Source organism: Somniosus microcephalus, chromosome 13 (assembly GCF_052327205.1).
Source record: "Somniosus microcephalus isolate GS21.2 chromosome 13, FLI_Smic_1.0, whole genome shotgun sequence".
Lineage (NCBI taxonomy): Eukaryota > Metazoa > Chordata > Chondrichthyes > Squaliformes > Somniosidae > Somniosus > Somniosus microcephalus.
The window spans coordinates 155,032,117-155,052,538 of NC_140999.1; the positions used below are offsets into that span (position 1 = coordinate 155,032,117).

Genomic DNA, 20,422 nt, shown 5'->3' on the forward strand with positions numbered 1-20,422 from the left:
AGTTTTTTTTAAAACTCTCATGTAACTTCATACGGTTATGTCAGAATTGATGATTTGATGCTTCCCGTAAGTTAACATGCTGGTAATGCTCACAATACCATATCTCTGCTGATGTTGGCTGCGATTAGATTCACTGCCATAATTTACTGGGTAGAGTTCAACTTGCTACAGAAATAATTTGTTGCCTGAAAACCTGCTGTGATATATGCTTGACTGATGTCACAATGTTAGAGGATCAGTACAAAAAAAACCAAAATGCTTGGTGCAGTTGTCAGATAAACAAAGTACAGGAAACTTTCTGGTATCTGGCACTGATGGGACCGAGCTGGTGCCGTACCATCAAAACTGCCGTAGAAACCAGCGCTAATGTTAAAACATACGGAGCTTTTGAGCTCCGTGTGAATCAACAAACCCTGTTGCTTGCTTCAAAACAGTCGGCCGCAGCTTAAAAGCGTCTCTGTAGCTAAGCAACAGCTTCAGCTAGACCTTGCAGAGCCTGACTGGAAAAAAAAGCAACGAGAAGTAAAAAAAACTTATAGGAAACGGCTCCTGAATTTTGCCGGTAGATAGAGCTTTCCGGACATTTAACCTCCGGTTAAACAAAAGTTTCCTGTAAGTAGAAAACGATATTATTTGAAGGAGCTGCAGTCGGTTATCTATTGAACCTGTAAAGCCCTGAAGTCGCTGACAGGGAAAGGAACAATACTATTTTAGCTTGGTGACACTCATCCTCTCGACTTTAAAAAAAATATTTTGATAAATATTTTAAGTTGTGAACTTTTATAAGAAGCTAAAACGTTCTGAATTTCTCTTCTCTTTCCATCCAGCCCTTCCAAAAAGCAATTCAATTCTCTACGGTTTATTAATTTATATTTTGTTTTGCAGACATTGACACCAGGCGAAGGGCAGCTTGTGATTTGGTGCGTGGTCTTTGCAAATATTTTGAAGGGCCTGTTACAGCAATATTCTCTGGCTATGTCAATTCTATGTTGCAACAATATGCTAAAAACCCCTCCATTAATTGGAAACACAAAGATGCTGCAATTTATCTTGTGACCTCACTTGCCTCCAAAGCTCAAACTCAAAAGGTACTTATTTCTTTGTTCAGCGAGAACCGTTTGTATTTTCTTGTGTCTTGCTTTGAATATTAAATGGTCTTTTTTTTCTATTTTCAGCATGGAATAACTCAAGCAAATGAACTAGTAAATTTAACAGACTTCTTTGTTAATCACATTCTGTCTGATTTGAAGTCACCAAATGGTGAGTTGAAGTGTTCCATCAGTAATTTCAATATGATGGTAGAAATTGTGTGCAGTCTTAAACTATGTATATGATGTGTAATTTGCTTTACTGAAAAAACACAATCATGACTGGAGAGGAAGCTATTCCTTCAATCTGCACATTTAATGATGGTGCAAATACATGCAAAAAAGCAACTGAATAATGGCAGCTGGCTCAAGTTCAATAGATGTATTGTTTACTCCAGCAATTCCTGTGCTCACTGACCTTTTGCAGCCACATAGTATGTGTTGGAATTTGTGTTTCATGTATATTATGGAGTGTATTTAGAGTGTTTTCTGGCACAGAGATTATAGTCTTGCTTTGGCACTTGACTTCAATGACATATGTACCTGACCTGTGTGCTTTGATTTTTGTTTACAGTGAATGAGTTTCCTGTGCTGAAAGCAGACGCTATTAAATACGTTATGATTTTTAGGAACCAGGCAAGGGCACTTTCATTTTGCACTATATTTTTAAATTATCTGTTTGTTGTAAAAATGTTTTAATTTAAGAAAAATGTCAGTAATTGTAAAATATGATTGTTATATATCCAGTTAGAAATTGTATAATGGCAGTGTACTAAGTTAAAGTTCAGTTCATAAATAGAGAGGTGTATCTTAACTTTCCAGTTAAATTTGCTTTGGTGTTTCTAAATATTTTTCATTGTGTGTCACAATCTTTTTTGCCACTGTGAAGGTAACGTATACGTGTTAATTTAACACTTGCATTACAGCTTCCTAAGGACCAGCTTTTGGTGTCCCTCCCACTGTTAATTAACCACTTACAAGCAGAAAACATTGTTGTTCATACATATGCCGCCCATGCTCTTGAAAGGATATTCACTATGAGAGGACCCAACAATACCACTTTGTAAGTATCTCTTGCTACAGCAGTTGAGGTCCACTTCTCTAGTTTGCTATGGTGGTGACCTACGGCTGTCTTTCAGTTGTGTGTTTTGATTTATTTTTAATATATCAATACTAAGTTAATAAGTCAGGTGTTGAAAGGTGTCAATCGTTTCAGGAAAAACTGTCATGTTAACATTTTTCTCTTTCCAGAATATCCGCTGTGGAGCTGGCCCCTGTGGTTGAACAGCTGTTAACAAATCTTTTTAAAGCCCTGACTTTGCCTGGGTCTTCTGAAAATGAATATGTTATGAAAGGTGAGAATGATTTAGCAGTGAGTTGTGGGCTAGCTCGCTTTAGATTAGTTCATTCAATTACCTTTCTGAGCTACAAATCACTAATCGAAATGTCCTTTTATAAGGCATGCAACCACACCTCTATACTACAAGATATATGTACATGACCAATGGGTAATGGTGCACTACTGCTTTACATGGGTGAGAAGACTTCATCTCATAATGCTATTTCCTTTTATTTTCCAATACATCGTGTCTTCCTTATTCGAGGTTGCGGACCCATTTCATTAAGTCTCATGCAGTGCAATCTATGAGTTCTTTCATACTGAACAAAATAAGCATGCAGCTTATCCTGTTTTGGAGGACCAGCTTCAGCATTGCAGTACATAGAATCACAGAATAGTTACAGCACAGAAGGAGGCCATTCGGCCTGCCGAGCCTGTGCTGGCTCTCTGCAAGAGCACTTCAGCTAGTCCCGCTCCCCTGCCCTTTCCCTGTAGTCCTGCAATTTTTTTTCCTTCAGGTACTTATCCAATTCCCTTTTGAAAGCCATGATTGAGTCTGCCTCCACCACCCTTTCAGGCAATGCATTCCAGATCCTAACCACTCGCTGTGTAAAAAAGTTTTTCCTCATGTCGCCTTTGATTCTTCTGCCAATTACCATGAATCTGTGTCCTCTGGTTCTCGACCCTTCCGCCAATGGGAACAGTTTCTCTCTTATCTACTCTGTCTAGACCCCTCATGATTTTGAATACATAAGACGAATGCATGGTATTCTGTGTTCAACCTCTGCTTTACTTTTAAAATGCGTATTAACTTTCTTCTACCCATGTCTCCTAAAACTTATCACAAGTTTATAGACCTGCTGTGTTTGAAATGCACATCTTAGCTCATGTAATAATAGCAGAGACTGATATAATACCAGTGTCTATCAGTATTGATTTGTGCAATCCTAGTACTGCATGTTGTAGTTCAAATTACAGACATAAAAACAATGTACCCATCTAACATAATTTATAAAGATACTTCCGATCCTCTGATTATGAAGAAGCTGTAGATGTAAACATCCGAGTCCACAGCCTGGATTCAGATCCTTTAATACTGAAGAAAATAGTGTGGTAGTGAGAGAGAAGTCCTTTTAAGGAAGGAAATGACATTTGTGGCATAGTACAAGGTTGTTTTGGGAAATGAGAACCTGAAATATTTAACATATTACACTTTATTTTGGTACCTAACGCTCTCATGAGCAGTAAGGTAGCATTTGTGCACTCTTAATTAGCATACTGTAATGAATCACTTTCCTCTAGTCCCCTTGTTCCACATGCTATGATGTACCTGAGAGTGCACATGGGAGGTGAATTGCTCCAAAGCTATCCAGCCATTAGAGACACAAGAAAGTGAAGAAGATTAATGTTGCATGTTGTGCATTCCACACTGCACTGTTTGCCTATCAATTTTCCTAGCAGCTCATTCAAGTAGAAGTATTGGGTCAGGATGCCTGCTCACCCACTTGCCAAGGAAAGGGTGCACAGCCTGTGGAAATAACCTACTAAATATATTCTCTTTCTGTTGACAGCCATTATGAGAAGTTTCTCCCTTCTCCAGGAAGCAATTGTTCCTTATGTTCCGACACTGATTACCCAACTAACACAGAAGCTATTGCTAGTTAGCAAGGTAAAGTATCCAGTTACTAGTTCCATGTATAGTTTGTTTACTTCATATTAAAATGAATTTTGAGTGTTCAAAGTCCTTCCAAATAAACACGTCAGAAATTATGATGTGGTCTGAAAAGATACGGAAAGCAATCTTTCAATACAGTAATGTCATTTCTATTTGCTCTTGCATAGATGTAATGCGTTAAAGAACCAGTTTACTGATGAAAGTACTGAATCACTGCTACTGTTTGGCTCAGTTGGTAGCACTCTTCTCTGAGTCAGTGTTTTCAATTCAAGCCTCACGATGGACTTGCACTTTGCTGACTAGGCTGATACTATGCTGTACTGAGTGAGTGCTGCATTGTTAGAGGTGCCATCTTTTGGATGAGATGGTAAACTGAGGCCATATCTGATTGCTCAAGTTTACATTAACGATCCCATGGCACTATTTGAAGGAGAGCAGGGAATTCTCTCGGGCTTCTAGCCAATGTTTCCCACTCAACCAACACCATTAAAAAGAGATTATCTGGTCATTTGCTCATTTGTTGGGCTTGTATAAATACAAATTCCTTCTTTCTTTACATATGTCAGTTTTTCAACATTAGCAGTCAATAGTTAACTTGAATTTGATCTTGTCCTAGAATCCAAGCAAGCCACACTTCAACCATTACTTGTTTGAATCCCTTTGCCTATCTGTGCGTATAACATGCAAGGCAAACCCTGTCACTGTGAGAAGTTTTGAAGAGGCGCTCTTCCCCGTGTTCACGGAAATCTTGCAGAATGATGTGCAAGGTGAGTATTGTTTCAAATAGTTTCATTAGCTACACAGTGCATTTATTTTTGGGTTACAGTGGTTTTGGCTAAACACAGCATTATGCTGGATAGCTAAGCAGGAGTGATGTGAATCTGAGACCAATTATAGCTCTAGCTGAGGCCAGTTAACTAAGCACAGGCTGGAGATCAAATCTGGGACCTTCCTGGTCTGTGTGCCTCAGTCACTCGTTGCAGAAGCTCACTGAGCCATTGGGGGAGCCCCGACCTGCAACGTGAGCCTGTAGAGATGCTGAGAGACCCTTTGTGGTTGATATCGGCTGTGGTGTATGGGCCTTTAAGAGCCCCTGTGTACTGTAATGCCGGTAATGGCCACTTGGGCTATATAAGCCTGTATAGTGTCTTGTATCTGTTAGTTCACCTCCAGACTTTGTTCAGTAAACACCTGTAAACCAACTCCTGCATTCCGTGTCTTCATTAACACACGGATACAACAGTGGCGACGAATTGGAAACGGACTTACCTGCAATTCGGCAGCACCTCAAGGAGATCGATTCCTCAGACGAAAGTCGAAGAAAAACAAGAAAGAAAGGGAAAAGCTGTGGTTTCACCAGCTAGCCGAGCTGGTGGCAGGTTAGGGTTGCAAAATTCTGGGAATTTTAAAAGAGGAAACTTTCCATGGGAATTTTTGGGAATTATGGGAATTTGAGAATTGAGTTTTTTTGCACACTGATGGTTTTTGTCTCTGATGCTTATATTATCTTTGTCGTCAAAATAGACATACTGTTCCATACAAATAAAAACAGGCTTTCAAAACTTTATTTAGGTTATAATTTTGAACTTTATTGAACCCCCACAAAAAAGACCCATCTAAAATAAAATAAAAAGAGCGTCAGCTTATTTAGCCTGTAATTTGTCCTTATTTTGTCCCTTTGAGTCTTCTACTCATGAGTCTTCTACTCCTCATTGCTCCTCCTGATTCTCTGGCTCTGACGTGTCCATTTCCTCCTCTGTGTCAGTGTCTAGCTGTGTGGTGGACACTTCTGTATCTGGCTCAATAAGTTGTAGGTTCGCCCGGATAGCCACCAGTTTCTCCACTCTCTTGTTAGTCAGCCTGTTGCGCACCTTTGTGTGCGTATTCCCAAAAAGTGACCAGTTTCGTTCAGAGGCCGCTGATGAAGGTGGGATTTGGAGTATCACCGATGCAATAGGTGACAGGGCCTCAGATGCACAAAGTCCCTTCCACCAGGTATGTGCACTGATATGCTTGCATGATTCCCATATCCCATCCCCATTCCAAAGACCTTGCTTGGTAGAGAACTTTGCCAGACTTCCCAGAACTTTGCCCACATCCAGATTGAGATGGTGTGAGAGGGTAGAAATCACACTGTAAGCGCTGTTGATCTGTTCTCCAGAAAGTATTGGTCTCCCAACATGCTTTGGGTCCAGCATGTATGCTGCAGCATGAATTGGCTTGACACAAAATTCTTGACGCGTCTGTATGAATTGAACAATTGCCTTCTCTGCTTTGAGCAGCAGGGATGTGGGTAGGGCAGTGCTGATTTGTTCTTTTAAATCAGTAAAAAGCCTGAGAACATCTGACAAGACAGCGTCATCTCCTTCAATCTGAGCAATTGCAGATGCTACTGGTGAGAGTAGTTTAAGGCTGCTAACCGCTCTCTCCCAAAACACATCATCCAGCAGTATTTTCTTGATGGTGGTTTCCATATCTCCAGACTGGGATATTGCCATTTCTTGCAGCGACTCCTTACCCTCCAGAAGGCTGTTGTACATTATGACAACACCACCCCATCTAGTGTTGTTGGGCAGCTTCAGTGTGGTGTTCTTGTTCTTTGTCATTTGCTTGGAGTTGTAGGTTGCTGCAACTACCTGTTTTCCCCTGACATACTTAACAACTTGCTTGGCTCTCTTGTACAGTGTGCTTCCATGGTTCTCAAACCCATGATGTCCTTGGGGAGCAGGTTAAGCCCATGAGCTGCGCACCCAATAGACGTAATATGAGGGTAGGCCTCCTCCACTTGAGCCCAAGCAGCCTTCATATTCGCAGCATTGTCAGTAACTACTGCAAAGACCTTTTGTGATCCAAGATCGTTGATGACCGCTTTCAGCTCATCAGCAATGTATGTGCCTGTGTGTCTGTTGTCCTTCGTGTCTGTGCTCTTGAAGAACACTGGGAGAGGAGTGGAGACGATGTAGTTTATGATGCCCTCCCCTCGTACATTTGACCACCCATCTGAGATAACTGCACCACAGTCTGCCATCGCTATCGTTTCTTTGAGCTTTCCTTGGACTCTGTTATACTCAGCCTCCAGCAAATAAGTACACAAAGCATGTCTGGTGGGAGGACAGTATGCAGGGTGAATAACATTGAAAAATCTCTTCCAGTACACATTGGCTGTGAGCATGAGGGGTGAGCCTGTTGCATATACAGCTCGAGCAAGGCACTCATCTGCATTCTTCTGGCTATGGTTATCCATTGTATCAAAGAACCTTCCAAGTTGGCCAGGAGTTGCTGATGATAAGGAGCCTGATGCTGAATGAGAACCATCATCTTCTTGAATGGAAGCAGAGGAACTCTGGGCTGACTGCTGTGAGCTTTGAGTGAAGTTGTTGCATTTGGATAAATGCTGCTGCATCTTTGTGGCATTCTTTACATATGGCTTTCTACAGTGTTTGCACATGTACACAGTCTTTGCATCTTTAATGCCTGGGGTAAAATCCTTCCACACATCCGACGGTAAACGTGGCATTGTTCTATGCAGAGAAATAAAGGGCATTCATCTCTGTCGAACTGCGGTCGATCAGCACGATTGCAACAGGGTGAGTACATTTTTGCTGATGCTCCATGTGATGGAAGCATGACCTGTATACACACACGACGCTACATCACCAATAGTGTATTATTTTGTATATTTTAAATTGAAGGACAACAGAGTTCAACAAGTAACTGGTTTATTTGGTATAAAGTCTGATTTACTTACTACATCATCACAACATCAGCAGAAAACAAAATGACTTCCCTCAGGACCCCTAACCTGGATCTTAAAAAAACTATAGCAGTCTTACAGATGCCTGTAGGCCAATCACAATTCGATATGCAAATATTACAAATAGAGGGAGCTAATCGCTCATCCACTCATCCAACCAATCAGGACACATTTGTTCACAGTCACACACAAAACTTGTAATTATTAAAACAAGCCAAGTAAGAAGATAAACATATAATGATTAAGAAATTCCTTAATAATTAAGATTCCATCTCTGTTAGTAATTTTAAGAGAGGACCTGTGGGGGAAAAAAAAGAAATACAAAAAAAAAAATATTATGCTAGCATGTGCTTTTTTGGGCAAAATTCCCAAGCTAAACTTCCCGTGGAAAATTTCCGGAAATTTACCGGAAACTTTCCACCCCTTTGCAACTCTATGGCAGGTACTGCAATAATCCTTCCTGGGCGGCGGGCTGGGGCTCAATCGGCTGGCTCTGCAGCGGGGCCGAGCAGCGAAGGCGGAGGCAAACAGAGACGGAGGGTGGAGCACTCGGGAGACGGCCGGCGCTGCAAAGCAGGTCGGCATTCGGACCAAGCAGAGGGAGGGAAAAGTCCCAGAGAGTCCGGCAGGAACGAGTCTCCACCTATTAAAAATACCTGTGTAAAAAAAAAAAAAAAAACGCGGAGAACAGCGTTGTCAGCGGCGGGAAAGCGTAGGAGGCGCCATTTTTTTTTTCCTGCGGGGAAGAAAGGAAAGCGCGGGAGGCGCCATTTTTTTTTTCAGGATGCCTAAGACTGGCAATATTACTGTTTTCGATAGTAATGTAGAGAATTGGACCACATATGTGGAAAGAGTGGAGAAATATTGCACAGCGAATGAAATAAAAGATGATAAAAAGGCATCGGTACTTCTAAATCTAATGGGCACAAGGACATACGGGCTGTTACGAAACGTAATCACTCCAGCCAAACCGATGGACAAGAATTTTAAGGAGATTGTTGATACCCTACACTGCCAATTCGGGACAGGACTGGCAGATTCTCTACGAGACAAATTCGTCTGCGGTCTCCTAAGTGAAGGAACACAAAAAAAGCTACTTTCTGAGAAAGATTTGACACTGGACAAGGCTTTCAGTGTGACTGTATCATATGAAGCAGCAGCAAGAGGAGCTGCAGAGATACAGCAAAAGCCACAGGACTTCGGCACCCATGAAATGACACGGGGTTTCGAGAGATGTTATCGCTGCGGCAGATCCACCCATGACCAGAGGGACTGCTGGTTCAAGGACAAAGCATGCAGGCAATGCGGAAAGATGGGACACATTACACGTGTATGCCGATCTGGAAACAAAAAATCCACTGACAGAAAAAAAATCAATAAGGAAAAGTACAGAAAGGTACAAATGATGACGGACAGTAGCTCCAAAGACCAGAAGAGCAATAGCGACGCCGGAAACAAGAGACTAAGCTCTCTCAAACTACATAATGTAATTGCCAAAGAAGATTACCAGACCATTTGGGTTACCCTCACGATAGCGGGGTCCCCAGTTAAAATGGAGCTAGATACAGGATCAGCCCTAACCGTCATAAGTCGACGGGATTACGAGCGGCTATTTCCGCATATACCTTTGAAAGACACATCCATTATCTTGAAAACATATACGGGGCAGAAAGTATACCCAAAAGGGAAAATAAAGGTGCCTGTTGTATACAACGGCAAGGAAATACAGAAGTTGTATTTATACGTTCTGCAAGATGGTGGTCCACCGCTGTTGGGACGTGAATGGACCAGGAAGATACGTTTCGACTGGCACTCCATTCAGGCACTGACGGTGACCAGTAAGAAAAAAAATGATGATGACGTCATACCTGAACGATTAAAAGACATCTTGGCCAACGCCAAGGAAGTGTTTCAACAGGAACTAGGAACCTTGAAAGGCATCACCGCCTCAATAAAAGTGGAAGATGCGGCAATTCCCAAGTTTTTTAAGGCAAGGCCGGTGCCATACGCAATTCGTCCAGCAGTCGAGACAGAGCTGGAGAATTTGGAAAAGGCAGGCGTATTATCCAAGATAGATTGGAGCGAGTGGGCAACACCCATCGTCCCGGTCATGAAGAAAACATTGAATAATGATAAATCTGAAGAACAGAGAAAAATTTGCATCTGTGGGGACTTCAAGGTGACTGTAAACCCGGTCCTTCACACGGTACAGTATCCTCTTCCGAGGATAGAAGATATTTTCGCCTCACTATCCGGAGGGAAACGTTTCACCAAAATTGACTTGGCACAGGCATATCTACAGATGGAAGTTGAAGAGGCCTCTAAAAAGTATCTCACGATAAACACACACAAAGGCCTGTACCAGTACAATCGACTGGTTTTCGGAGTAGCAGCAGCTCCAGCTATCTGGCAAAGAGCTATGGAGCAAGTCCTCCAAGGGATTTCGGGGACTCAATGCTACCTAGACGACATCCTTGTAACAGGAGAAAACGACAACGAGCACCTTGCCAATTTGGAGCAGGTGCTCACTAGGCTGAGAGAACGGGGCCTACGAGCAAATCGCCCCAAGTGCGAATTTTTCCAGAAACAAATATATTGTGGCCACATAATTAACGAGGAAGGGTTGCATAAGTCACCTGAAAAAATTGAAGTGGTCATAAAAGCCCCAGCACCTGAAAATGTCTCACAATTAAGGTCGTTCCTGGGATTGATAAATTACTATCATAAATTTTTACCAACTTGTCAACTGTTCTGCAGCGTCTTAACGAACTGCTACAAACGGGAGTAATTTGGAAATGGAGCGAAGACTGTAAACGTGCCTTCCATAAATGCAAAAGCTTGATCACGTCCAAGGAAGTTTTGGCTCATTACAACCCATCACTGCCAATCAGACTGGCGTGCGATGCATCCCCTTACGGCGTAGGAGCGGTATTATCGCATAGATTCCCTGATGGCTCGGAGCGGCCGATAGCTTTTGTGTCACACTCATTGAACTCAGCTGAGCGTAACTATGCCCAGATCAACAGGGAAGCACTCAGCCTGGTGTGGGGAGTGAAGAAATTCAACCATTACCTACACGGACAAAAATTTACCTTGTTGACTGACCATCAACCCCTCGTCTCCATATTCAACCCTAAAAAGGGTGTTCCCATTATGACAGCGCAAAGGCTACAGAGGTGGTCCCTTTTCCTAGGGGCACACCAATATGACATAGAATACAAAGGATCAAAACAGCATGGGAATGCTGACGGGTTATCGCGTCTACCGTTGCCAACGGTAGAAGAGGCACCTACAGTGGACCCAATGGAGATGTTCCACTCAACCATAGTGGAATGTCTACCAGTAACAAATTCTGCCATTGAAAAGGAAACGAGAAATGACCCGACTCTCTCACGAGTCTACGATTTAACGGTGAAGGGATGGCCAGCACATGGCGAACCACTGTTGCCAGCATTCTCGCAAAGAAGAGAACAGCTGTCAGTGTGCCGAGGAACCTTGATGTGTGGATCCAGAGTGGCGATTCTACCCAAACTCCAGGATAAAGTGCCAAAGAAATTATTTGCACACGACTAGGACCGCTGATGTATACCGTGGACATTGGAGAAAGCATAATAAGGCGCCATGCTGACCAGATCATAGAGTCATCCGAAAAGGGACACCCTACACCACAACTCTATACGCCTAATGATGAAGCAGAGATACCCATAGTATCTACCTCCGATCCGGTGATACTGGAACCAGATGAACCCGACACTGGCATTCAAGCCGAATCGACCTTGCCAAAAGAACCTACTACACCACCGAGGCATTATCCAGACCGAGTCAGGAAGCCTCCAGAGAGACTGACTTTTACGTGATTAACTGCCGCAAATGTGTAGATTCTTGTTCTTGTAACATGTTAATTAATGATTACTTAAAATGTTATGTATTGGTTGTCTAAAAGGGGAGGAATTGTGGTGTATGTGCCTTTAAGAGCCCCTGTGTACTGTAATGCCGGTAATGGCCACTCGGGCTATATAAGCCTGTATAGTGTCTTGTATCTGTTCGTTCACCTCCAGACTTTGTTCAGTAAACACCTGTAAACCAACTCCTGCATTCCGTGTCTTCATTAACACACGGATACAACATCGGCGATGCGCCCACCCAACGCAGCAGTTGGGAGGTGCTCATGAATTTTTTGTGAGCTGCAGGCGCCGATGAGAGGTTCCGCTGAAACTCGCTGGTCTGTTGAACACAAGCAGCAGGCTGGCAGATAAGGCCGTGGGGTGGGGGTGCACCTATTAGGCCTCTCAATGCCTGGAGAAAGTCGGATTGGCATGTGCATGCATACTTCACCCATTTCTCCTTGAGAGTTTCAAATCAGAATCTTGCAACAGGTGCAAGACCCTTATTTCCATATTTAAATAATGTCCTGCCTGTGTTGGACACCCATTTAAAGGCCTGCTTGAAAGTTGATTCAGGCAGGCAAATGGGTATACAAAGTCCCCCACCAGACTTTCAGTTGCTTGTTGTCTGTTTTTCAGATGAGGAACAGTCTCCTCTGATGCCTTCGACGAAGGTGAAATTTTGGATCATTGCACACCTTAACACTGATTTTTTTTTTCTCTCTCTTTCTGCTTTTTAGAATTCCTTCCTTATGTGTTTCAAGTGATGTCTCTGCTCCTGGAAATATACAGTGCTGATATCTCTCCGTGCTACATGGCTCTCTTCCCTCACTTGCTGCAACCACTGCTCTGGGAACGTGTAGGGAACATCCCACCTCTTGTCAGACTACTTCAGGCTTTCCTGGAGAAAGGAGCAAGTTCCATTTCAACAACAGCGGCTGATAAAATTGTATGTGTAGTTATTTTAACTTATTACAACATTTTTCGAAGTAAACATTAATTGATCAACTTTTATCTGGTTTAGATCAATTTTAGTACTGAGTAGAATCAGAAAAGGCCACATTCAAAAGTATGCGTATATGCAAAGTTAACAGTAACATTAAGGGGGAAACATTTGGTTGGTTAGCACCTCCTGGAGGCGCTAGGAACTTGGTGCCCGAGCGTGGCGATTTTAGCTCCGCTCGCCAAATTGACCAGTCATTTTGCGACGGCGCTAAACATTACCGCCACGATCTTTTGCGCCCGCAGATCGTGATGTCAGTCGAGCGCACAGCGCCCCGGACCGGATATTGAGCCGCACCGCCTGCCGCTAGGAACGACGGGTAGAGGGGAACGTTTTCAAGTCTGGAAGGGGCTGGAGGAAGCGCTATTTAAGGGCGTACGCTTCCTGCCTTTTCTTGTCAGCAAAATTTCTGGTTCACGCTGGTTGAGAGGGAGAGACACGTCTGGAGAGATTTAACGCTGTCCTGAGGAGTTTTGGCCCTCGGCACCACTTTTGAGGTTCCTAAGCGCCGAGCACTTTCCCTGGGCCTATCCATTAGTGCTTCCAACACAATTGCTTTTGAGGTCTTTCCCGGCCGAGATTCAAGGCTGCATTGAGCAGGGTGTGGCTGGCCAGCAAGATGGCCCCTCCCCTTTAAGAACTGGACGGCCCCAGTCTGTCTGGCTTCCATGGTTACTGACATCGCCTGAGCTTCGGTAGCGTTCTGAGGTATCGCCTCGCTCCCTGACGTTTGCACCTTAAGAGAGGTGTATAGTGCCTGATTTACCGCTCAAATCACCTCATGGGGCAATAGAGGTGAATTTTGCAGTCGAGGGTGATAATTAGCACCCCAAAATGGGCGATGCCCAATTTTTCCCCCTAAAAGTTTTAAGAATCCAGAACAATAGCTTTCATCAGTGATAGATATGGAGGCTAACTTTCAACTTTGGCAAGGGCGTAAAACTGCAGTGGAACGGAAAATTGGACGAGGAGTGTAATGTACAGCCAATCCAATACCGCCAGTTTTACTCCCCTGTATTGTTAGTGTCGATAACCAGTTCTAAGAAGTCCGGGTCTGTGGATGCTACTGCAACCTGTATATGCTGTATTGTGACATTGACTTTGCTTTTTAACTTTTATCCCAGGTGTGACTGCTGCTTCACCTCGAGATAAAAATGCTTTTATTGTTGAATATGTACTTTTTCCTTTCAATTTGATGTTTAGTAGTTGGTACGGTCTGTTGTGAAATTGCAGAATATCCACTCCAACTTTGTTGTCTTGTGCCATTATTACACAATGGTGCCATGTCCAAAATATCTTGTTTGTATATTGTTTATATAAATCAGCAGCTGTATGTTGAGGCCTTTATGGGATAATTTATAAATTCAATTGTAGTCATTTTTTTTCAAGGACTCGCGATGTTTGCCAATACTTTCTTGCTGCAGTAAAGTCAAGGCAGCAGGATTTTAATTCCTTTTGCGTTTTCTAGAAAAATGGTTTTTGTGATCAAAGTTTGATTTATTATTTTTCCATTTGGATATGACTTCAATCAACAACTCAACTTTGTATCGTCAGCAAACTAGGATACATTACACTTGGTCCCCTCATCTCAGTCATTAATATAGATTGTAAATAGCTGATCCTTGTGGAACCCTACTAGTTGCAGCCTGCCAGCCTGAAAATTATATTTGATTAATCATGGCATGCACAAATGGGGTTTAATTGTTCAATTGTAATCTAAATGGGGCACTTGTTTCTTCATCAACGTGTTGCCTCATCAACAACAAATATTTGTGACCAAATTGTATTTTGATCTTTGTGGTTGTAAGAGATGTGAGGCGAGCAGTGTGTGGCTTGCAAAAGAAAACTTATGTAAATTGAGTACAAGTGATGGGATCCATATAGCTTTGTTCCTGTATCATCCTTTTCCATTACCTTTTTACTTCCGTCGTGTCAATTTTTACAAAGTTCAGTTTTCCCATGGTATTCCTACTTGTTCTTTATAACAGTTATCTGTTGAGGCTCTTTTTAAAAAAAAAAAGAGCAAAGCACTGGACTGTTATAAAGAACAGGTAGGAATATTGACAGAAATTGGAGATTGCTATTGCAATCTATATAATGACTATCCAATTTAATTATAGCATTTTAGTTTTGCATTAGCCATCTGCTATATATATTTATTTCGTGCCTGAGCTTTGACACCTCAATGAAAAGGCAATGTTCTGAAGAGTGCACATCTAGACTTCAGATGGAATGGGCTTAGGCAGAACCAGAAATGGGTTTCTTTACCGGGGAGTTATGTCTGGGAGTGTGGTAGAATTGTTGAGCTGGGCCCATGTTGGTTGGGTATAAAAGAATGTATCATCATTGAGCAGACAAGATTTCAGGTGGAGTAGAAAATCTGTTTCCTGAATGTAGGAATTTCAGTTGGACCACTTTATAACATTCAACTGCTTTAACTATTTTAAGCTGGTCTCTTGGGATAGCAGAGTTGCATTTCCTCAAGGAAGTTAAAAGTTATGTAGAGCACTGCTAAAGGCAATTTAGTTCATTTATTGTCAACAAAAGAGACAAACCCTAAAGAATGACCAACCATCTGTTTCAGCAACATCCACTGATGTCTAACCCATGTTGCAGGATTCATATCATATTCAAATGCAAGCTCATTGTAACACTCGAGATAAAATTTCAAAACATATGGGGCAGTTAGCCATTTTAAAAGATATAAAGTTATGCAAGCATTTAATAAATTTGTGGCCACACCTGAGAAAGATAAAAAGATAGTGTAAGAGGTGTTGCAAGACAGGATCACAGTCAGAGGAGGGGCAAGTGCTGAGTGGCCATAAGCAGGGTGAAGACCTGAAACTAATTACTGCATCAGGACAGATCCGACTGGTGTCTGGTGGTAAGCAGGGAGTGCTGACAAAACACATGAAGGTGTAGACTGGATTTTTCCTGACTTGTTTTTTTTTTCAAATCATAGCCAGGATTGCTAGGAGTCTTCCAAAAGCTAATTGCATCCAAAGCAAATGACCATCAAGGCTTCTACCTGCTTAACAGTATAATTGAGCACATGCCTCCGTAAGTATAGAGCTAGTTTCTACAGCTTTTGGGGCATTAACAACTGAATAAACTGTGTTAATGGATTATTCTTGTACTTTTCATCTGTCAGTGATGTCATGCACCAATACCGGAAGCAGATCTTCATTTTGCTTTTCCAACGACTTCAAAGTTCAAAAACAACAAAATTTGTTAAAAGTAAGTTTTTTCCTTTCTAAGTAAGTCCTTGATTAAAATTTTACAGAATAGTTTTATTTTTTCCTCCCTTTGGCAAAGTGACAAGCCTCTCTCTGCTTATTACCTCCCACATTAAGTGATTCCATGGTTGAGGTCTGGAAATTCCCATATGGGAAACTGGGATTTTGAATCTGTAATCCACCACTGACGCCGTATGTTAGCGCTCCAGGGTGATGCACATTTATTAGGGGAGGGATATGCTCACAATTTACTGAATTCCTGAAATTCATTTTGTTTTGCACCTTAGGTTTCTTGGTGTTCGTTAACCTTTATGCTGTGAAATATGGAGCAATAGCATTGCAAGAAATCTTCGACAGTATACAGCCAAAGTAAGTACAGTGCTGCTTAAATGTGACCAGTAAAATGAACTTTAAATAAATAGTTTTTCTGTTGCAGCTTTCATGCTGGTGCCAAAAGTGCGTAAAACAGCTGCTGTGTGCTGATTATTGGCACACGTTGAGGCTCTCTTTCCCCCCCTCTCCCTGGTGTGTCTTACCTGGCTTCACAACTGCCACATTACAAAGTCCCCTTTTTACATTTAAAACTGACATGGTGGGTAACCTTTCACTTTCTACTTATTTAAAAAAACAAATGGCCCCAACAGCTCCTCTTAGTCAGAAGAAACTAACCTGAATCAGTGTCCAGTAGGGAAAAAAAGAGAATTGAAAAAGCCATTCAGTCCATCAGCTTTAACCGACCATAGACTACTATAGTTGGTTCCTACTTTGTCCCTCATCCAATTTATTTAATCTCCAGAGAAGTTTTCACAAAGATTATCGACCCGCCCCCAAGAAGAAAGATTCATCTGGTTTTGGATCAGTTCCCTGTGTATTATCTTCAATTTTAATCATCAAATGTTATAGCACAAACAGACCACTTGGCCCATAAAACCTGTGCTAGTTTTTTTCTCCTGCTCGCTCCCAGTGCCATCCAGTTCCCTGCCAGAATTTGCTTTTTACTGAAGTTTGGAAATTCATATTTCTTCCCTAGTTTCTGTATCCAGACATTTCCAGTTTCTTTTCTGGGTGTCTTTTCTACCTATCCACTACTCCGTGGGAGACAAATTTATGTAATCTAAGCTCTTGCTCAACTCCCTGCTTACCAGCAGACACCAGTACTGTGCAAAGATTTGTACCTGTCCTAATGCATAAATTAGTTTCAGCTCCTCACTTGAGACCTGTTAACTTTGTACTTGTCTTCATTCTACATATTCATGCATGTCAGTCTTTCAAAGACATCCTTTCTCTAATACAAAACCAGTTCAATTCTGTAAATTGCTATCTGTAACCTATAACAGGGGAGTCGACTGTGGTTCATGGAATTCATGATTATACCAACTCAGTCTCAGCACTTTCTATTTTTTAGTCACTCATTAGTAAAATTTGAATTTTGAGTCTGGAGATTTAGAAAGGACTGCATTTAGCACTATTGCTTCATTGGTGGATAAATCCTCAATCAATATACCAAGATCTGTTTGTGTCAACAGCTTGAAAGATATGTAAATGAAAATGGATTCTCCCTACCCCCCTGTGTGTGGCTCGAGAAGCTACAAAATTTGGACACTGCTGACTGAATATCCCACTTTCCAAAGGACATTGATGCAGTGTACTGAGTTCAAAGGAGGAGGGCAAGAATTACTAGAATTTAAGTCAGCAAAGTACCTGTGTATTATATTCAATTTCAATCATCGAAAGTTAGAGAATTGTCTGCTACTATGATCTTCCTTTTGAAATTGGGATATCCAGAATGTAACTGATAAAATAGATAAGGGAGAACCAGTGGATGTGGTGTATTTGGACTTTCAGAAGGCTTTCGATAAGGTCCCGCATAAGAGGTTAGCGTGCAAAATTAAGGCACATGGGATTGGAGGCAAGGTATTGACTTGGATAGAGAACTGGTTGGCGGACAGAAAGCAAAGAGTTGGAATAAACGGGTCGTTTTCCGAGTGGCAGGCAGTGACTAGTGGGGTACCGCAAGGATCGGTCCTGGGACCCCAGCTGTTCACAATATATATTAATGATCTGGACGAGGGAATTGGATGTAATATCTCCAAATTTGCAGACGACACAAAGCTGGGTGGGAGGGTATGCTGTGAGGAGGATGTCGTGAAACTCCAGTACAATTTGGACAGGTTGGGTGATTGGGCAGAAACATGGCAAATGCACTATAATGTGGATAAATGTGAGGTTATCCACTTTGGTGGCAAAAACAGGAAGGCAGATTATTATTTGAATGGCAATAGATTGGGAGAAGGGGAAGTGCAAAGAGACCTGGGTGTTCTTGTGCACCAGTCGCTGAAGGTAAGCATGCAGGTGCAGCAGGCGGTTAAGAAGGCAAATGGTATGTTGGCCTTCGTAGCAAGAGGGTTCGAGTACAGGAACAAGGATGTCTTGCTGCAGTTGTACAGGGCCTTGGTGAGACCGCACCTTGAGTATTGTGTGCAGTTTTGGTCAACTTACCTGAGGAAGGACGTTCTTGCCATGGAGGGAGTGCAGCGAAGATTCACCAGGCTGAGACCTGGGATGGCAGGAATGACGTACGAGGAGAGATTGTGTCAATTGGGCTTATACTCACTGGAGTTTAGAAGATTGAGAGGGGATCTCATCGAAACCTATAAAATTCTGTCGGGTCTGGACAGACTAGATGCAGAAAGGATGTTTCTGATGGCCGGGGAGTCCAGAACATGGGGTCATAGTCTAAGGATAAGGGGTAAGCCATTTAGGACTGAAATGAGGAGGAATTTCTTCACCCAGAGTGGTGAACCTGTGGAATTCTCTGTCACAGAGGGCGATGGAGGCCAGTTCATTAAATATATTCAAGAAAGAGTTGGATATATTTCTTGAGGCTAAAGGGATCAAGGGATATGGGGAGAAGGCAGGGACAGGGTACTGAATTTGGATGATCAGCCATGATCTCATTGAATGGCGGAGCAGGCTCGAAGGGCCGAATGGCCTACTCCTGCTCCTATCTTCTATGTTTCTATGTTAATTGTATGTAATGGCTAATTCCAAGCTTAAAGGGAGCATAAGCCAGAGATATAGTGTAAACTTTGTAGTCCCAATTATTCGACCTGCATGCCTTAAGAATAGAATTAGCCCTGACGTTCCAAATATATCAAGTGACTTCTTAAAAAATCAAAACAAAACCCTACAATACACAGCTGCCTGAGTATGCATGCACAGACCTCTGTTTTCTCCACACACACAACCATAGCTGCTAAAACATTCGGTAATTTGCAGGTGTAGGATAAAGGCACAGACAAGGTGTCTGTCAGTATTGAGTTCAAGCTGGCTCTCATGATTCATTCTAAATGATTTTTCCTGTGAATTCCTGACTGCTCAGATTGAAGTTTGACACGTTGAGCTACTTTTGCTACAGATGTCTATTTTTGACTTCTATGTATTTTAATTAGGTGGCATCAATCCTGCACACTTTCTAGAAGAAGTTTCTGATCTGGGATGATGAGCAAGAGAAATAGAACCAATTTACCTCCTTTATAGTTATCAGACATGAACCCTGGTTTTCAAGCTGTTGTAAATGGGGCCGGGATTGCTTTTAGAAGGCAGTATGAATGCAAAAAATGACTTCTTATTCAAAATTACACTTCCTACAGTTTCTTTTCCACTGAATAAACAAAAATCTTCCCATGGAGGTAGCTCATCAACAGTTGAGCTATTTAAAATTAGTGAATAGCTAAACACATGGAAACTTGAAAGTTTACTATGGTTTTTTGCATTTGTATGACTGTTAAATGTTTAGCCAAGCACAATTTTTAAATACAACTTTTAAAAGTTAATATCTTGCTAAGTAAATACATGTGTTTCTTCTTCTGAGTTAACCTTTACCTTCTACTTGTTTTCCAAAATAATACGCTATTGTTTTGTTGCAGAATGTTTGGCATGGTATTGGAAAAAATTATTGTTCCAGAGGTACAGAAGGTGTCTGGACAGATTGAGAAAAAGATTTGTGCAGTGGGAATTACAAAGATCCTAACGGAATGCCCTTCTATGATGGACACTGACTATACTAAGCTGTGGTAAGTTGCTGGGGTGTCATTTTGGAATGAGAGTCCAAGTTTGCTTCAGAACATAAGAAATAGGAGCAGGATTAGTCCATTCGGCCCCTCGAGCGAGCCTGCTTTGCCATTCAATAGATCATGGTTGATCTTCTACCTCAACTCCACTTTCCTGCACTATCCCCATATCCTTTGATTCCCTTAATAGCCACAAATATATCGATCTCTGTCTTGAATACAGTCAATGACTTAGCTTCCACAGCCCTCTGGGGTAGAGAATTCCAAAGATTCACCACCCTCAGAGAAGAAATTTCTCCTCATCTCGGTCCTAAATGGCCGACCCCTTATTCTGAGACTGACCCCTGGTTCTAGACTCCCCAGCCAGGGG

General features: G+C 42.1%; 1 protein-coding gene across 1 annotated transcript in view; it reads left to right on the forward strand.

The window, feature by feature from the left end:
- The window catches only part of cse1l (CSE1 chromosome segregation 1-like (yeast)), a 56,804-nt gene that overhangs the window by 24,695 nt on the left and 11,687 nt on the right, over positions 1 to 20,422 (forward strand). Inside the window, exons 12-23 of the mRNA XM_086005398.1 lie at positions 886 to 1,088; positions 1,176 to 1,260; positions 1,663 to 1,724; positions 2,015 to 2,151; positions 2,340 to 2,443; positions 3,999 to 4,096; positions 4,719 to 4,869; positions 12,481 to 12,689; positions 15,706 to 15,803; positions 15,895 to 15,980; positions 16,267 to 16,348; positions 19,909 to 20,055. Of these exons, the coding sequence (XP_085861524.1) occupies positions 886 to 1,088; positions 1,176 to 1,260; positions 1,663 to 1,724; positions 2,015 to 2,151; positions 2,340 to 2,443; positions 3,999 to 4,096; positions 4,719 to 4,869; positions 12,481 to 12,689; positions 15,706 to 15,803; positions 15,895 to 15,980; positions 16,267 to 16,348; positions 19,909 to 20,055 (1,462 nt within the window). The remainder of the gene's footprint in view (positions 1 to 885; positions 1,089 to 1,175; positions 1,261 to 1,662; positions 1,725 to 2,014; positions 2,152 to 2,339; positions 2,444 to 3,998; positions 4,097 to 4,718; positions 4,870 to 12,480; positions 12,690 to 15,705; positions 15,804 to 15,894; positions 15,981 to 16,266; positions 16,349 to 19,908; positions 20,056 to 20,422) is intronic.